The 3,832-nt window shown below is 41.2% G+C and overlaps 1 protein-coding gene across 1 annotated transcript; it reads right to left on the reverse strand.

The window, feature by feature from the left end:
• Positions 1–518: 518 nt before the first annotated feature.
• LOC119324180 lies at positions 519–3,531 on the reverse strand. Its single transcript, XM_037597948.1, has 5 exons — positions 3,180–3,531; positions 2,242–2,397; positions 1,712–1,807; positions 1,321–1,441; positions 519–935 (listed from the first exon to the last, which is right to left on the reverse strand). The coding sequence occupies exons 1-5, from the start codon at positions 3,465–3,467 to the stop codon at positions 766–768; spliced, it is 831 nt and encodes a 276-aa protein (XP_037453845.1). The 5' UTR covers positions 3,468–3,531; the 3' UTR covers positions 519–765.
• Positions 3,532–3,832: the final 301 nt, after the last annotated feature.

Below are 3,832 nucleotides of genomic sequence, written 5' to 3' on the forward strand. Positions count from 1 at the left end.
GCCAGTTGAGTTCACCAAGTACTTGACCACAGTCCGTGCCAAGGAGGAACATCAGCTACACCTGGAGGGTGATGGTCCGAATGATCAATGATAGGCTCACCCTTGATAAGAATTGGGCCCCTTCTTCATTGCTCACCAGACAGGATACGATACCTCTTCACCTACAAGCTGGTGACTCCCAACACCTTCAAGATGATCGTCTTCAACGGCGACGGCGTCGAGGTGGTGACTAAGTGCAAGAGGCACGAGGAGGCATTTGTCATGGATTGTTAGCAAGTTATCTTTGCACCTTTAGGACTTTTGCATAGTATGTTTAAGACTTTGCCGCAATTGTTTGTTGTTTAACCAGTTTAATTGCATGTGAGTGTGTGTTTAAGACTGGCTTATGGGTTTATGTTATGCCTGTTTATCTGTGCATGTGTCAAGCCACATATGCAAAGTGCCCAAAATCCATGCAGTCCACCAAACGTGCCCTAGGAATCAGTGTGAAACTGAAACAAAAAAATTGGGCAGGAATATAAAGATTTGATAGCACTGTATTATCCCGTACCATTGTTTGCCACTGGGGGAATTCTGAATATACATTGAATAATGAGTACTATGTGCAGAACAAATAAAACTATGGGGAGAATCCTTAATTTAAATTTTCAGAATTGTATTTCTTTCCACAAGGAAAAAAAATACTACTACTTGAATTGGGCAGTAAAATCAAATTATATATAGATAATACTGTATAACTATAAAAGGAAGCATTTACAGGTAAGATCACAAGGTTTCGTTCTTCATATCAAGCCAAAGAAGAAGCCTTCGAGGGCGCCCAAGATGCCTAGCCTGCTGGGCAGGCTCCTCACTTTCGTACACAAATCCACTCTTGATGTACAGCTTTTGTGCCGCCTCGTTGTTGATGGCAACATGGACATACAAATCCGTTATGCCTGCAAATATTTGTGTTCGTGTCCAACATGAGAAATTGCATCAAGGGACAAGAATTTCAAAGGGGTTAAGAAGTGAAGTAATTGTCATACTTCTGTCGGTCCACAAAAACTGCTGCGCAACAATCATATGATTCAACTAAACCGGAATAGATCATATATCAACATATGGTTGTACAGTTGTCAGATAATGGTGAAAGAACAAGTTTGATAATAGATGTTTCGACCTGAACATAAGAAGCATGTTTTCGTACAATTGAAAACTCAATCTATCAGTATATATTGTCATGTTGCAGGTAATCTAACTACCAAGTACCAACTAAGGATGGTCTAAAATCAGCTAAATACGTAAAAAACACGTTAAGGAAACTAAATGAAATGAACTCACCCCATTGACGAGCAAGCTTCTTAGACTTGTCAACCAATGCATAGCCCAGTCCGCATCTTTGGAGCTCCTTGGCAACACATACATTGCTTAGATATGCCCGTGTATGACTTGATTCAGTTACCTATTAATACAGATCAAATATAAAAAAGAAATCTTTGAAAAAGCAAAACAAAAGGATTTAAGTAAACTAAAATAAGCATTTTGCATCTTGTTTGTACCAATATAATTAAATAGATACAGGAATAGATAAGGATATTTGACATGGCAACTACTGCTTTACAAAAATCATCATTTAATACAAATTTAGACAATAGAACTGCAAATGGTATCAAACCAACTATTCCAAAACTTTAGTTGCATCCAGTAAACCCTAACTCTGTTGGAAACTTACCCCTGGCCTCTTTCCAGTCAGTTCATCTGGTAGCCAGAGGCACTGATTCAGGTCTAAACTACCAACTACTATTCTCTCTTCCCCATCTTCAACAAACTGCATATGTCAGAATTCAGAGGTTAATTCTTAACATTGACAGATTATTCCTGCTAGAAATGAATATAATCAACCATAGACTTAAACACATGCACATCGGAAAATCATACGGGAACCAAGAGAGGCTAAGTGCATTTTATTTTTTGGATGAGCAAAGGAAGTTGTATCTAGAAGAACAGGACATATTAGCATTTTATGCTTTCTGCACATGACAAAGTGAGATCATAAGATGAATCAAAGTGAGCCAAGGAAAAATGCACTTTGCAATTATCATTCTTATTTAGGTTTTATGACCAAGTGGAACACAGAAGAATGTCAGGGCAATTAAAAGATTCTGCTACCCAGATTTCTATGATCTAGCTAGAAAATTTGGAACAGAGCAGAGCTGAAATAAGTGCCTATTCAAGGGCATCACGTCTATATTATCATTATACCTTGCATGTTGAACAAAGCTCCTCTGCGGACATCAACGATGGCAACATTGGCACTGTCCCATTTATACAAGAGACTCTCCGAAAATTAATCATATTCCCAGAAATCCGATTTTGTAATGCCTCATATTCCCTCTCTGCCAGACCTTTCCTGTGATCCTAATAGAACTTGACAATAAGTAAAGTTAAATTATTAATGCATCAATATTATGGTTCACTGAAGCATTCAGAGGAATGAAAAAGGAAGGAACTGCATGGAAAGTATAGAAGGAAAACACATATTATAAAGATAGAAGGAAAGCTTTTCTTGAACAAGGTTGCTCCATTTTGCAACTAGATAAGTTGTCTATGCTAACTTTGGAATTTACTTGGCCAGAAAGCAGTGAATTCAACAAAACTAAAGTAGTATGAACTATAAGAATAAAGACAGTCAACACCACATTTTTGCCTGCGAAGGAAAAACATGGAAATATCTGAATGAATCAGCTTTCACAACCTTATTCCATTCATAGCCTATTTAAAAAAGATCATCGCTGAAACTATTGATACCTTGTTGCTCCTAAATTCTCTCTCACAACCTGCAAATTTTTTTTCTATGCAAAGGATGCTCCCGATCGGCTATACTAGTAGCCTTTATAGAACTGAAAGGAAAAACAAACAGTACAGTAGCAAAATTCAAACTGTCCATTATAATCACAAACTGATCCATGTACATCAACTTCCGAAGTATAGTCATCTACGAAGCCAGGATTAATTTTACGAGTTTGCAAAAAGAGATCAATTTGGAACACTATCGTTCAGCGAATCTTGCCACATTTTTGTTTCCAAGCGAAAACCCAGATCTTAGGTTGCCTCCTCGGCTATTAATTAGTACAGTATATTTTTCTGAAAGCTAAGAAAGAGAGCTCACATAGCAAACAAGCAGGAAAGAGATGGATCACCTCGGCGCCGACAGTGCCGCGGGCGTACTCGTAGAAGGTGCGAACGCGGAGGCGCACGGCAGCGTGGAGCTCATCGAGCGTGACAAACTCTCGGATGGACACCGCGCCGGCGCGGTCCTCGAGCAGCAGCGGCGCGCCAGCATCAACGGCCGCTGGAGCGGAGGCGCGGCACCGGAGGCTCGGGATGGCGAGGCTGCAGCTGCGAGGGACGGCGCGGAGGGTTGTGTGGCGAGATGTTGGGGCAGCTGGAGGGGGAAAGGGCGGCAGCAGCCGCGACGCCGACGCCATGGATCGGCCTTGGGCGGCTGTTGGTTGTTGGTTGGGAAATGGAGTTGTTTCCGCCACAGCTGCCTGCCAGTGCGCCCGAGTCGATGCGTCGACACAAGATGGAACGGGTTACGGGTACCCGTTACTCTATCCCGACGGGTAATTTTTTTTTCTCGAATATACACGAGTGTGCATATCATATATTAAAGAAGAAAAGGCATAGAAAGCCTTGAGTTACAAAGGCGTGACAAACATCCTATACAACTCCACCACCCGCACGATCGCGCACGACCGCACACGCACACGCTAATTACGCATTCGGGAACGGGTTTGGATTAAATTTAGTACCCACAGATAAGGGTGTGTCTGTTTTTTTTTTTTTTTTG

This window comes from Triticum dicoccoides, chromosome 1B (assembly GCF_002162155.2).
Source record: "Triticum dicoccoides isolate Atlit2015 ecotype Zavitan chromosome 1B, WEW_v2.0, whole genome shotgun sequence".
Classification (NCBI taxonomy): Eukaryota; Viridiplantae; Streptophyta; class Magnoliopsida; order Poales; family Poaceae; genus Triticum; species Triticum dicoccoides.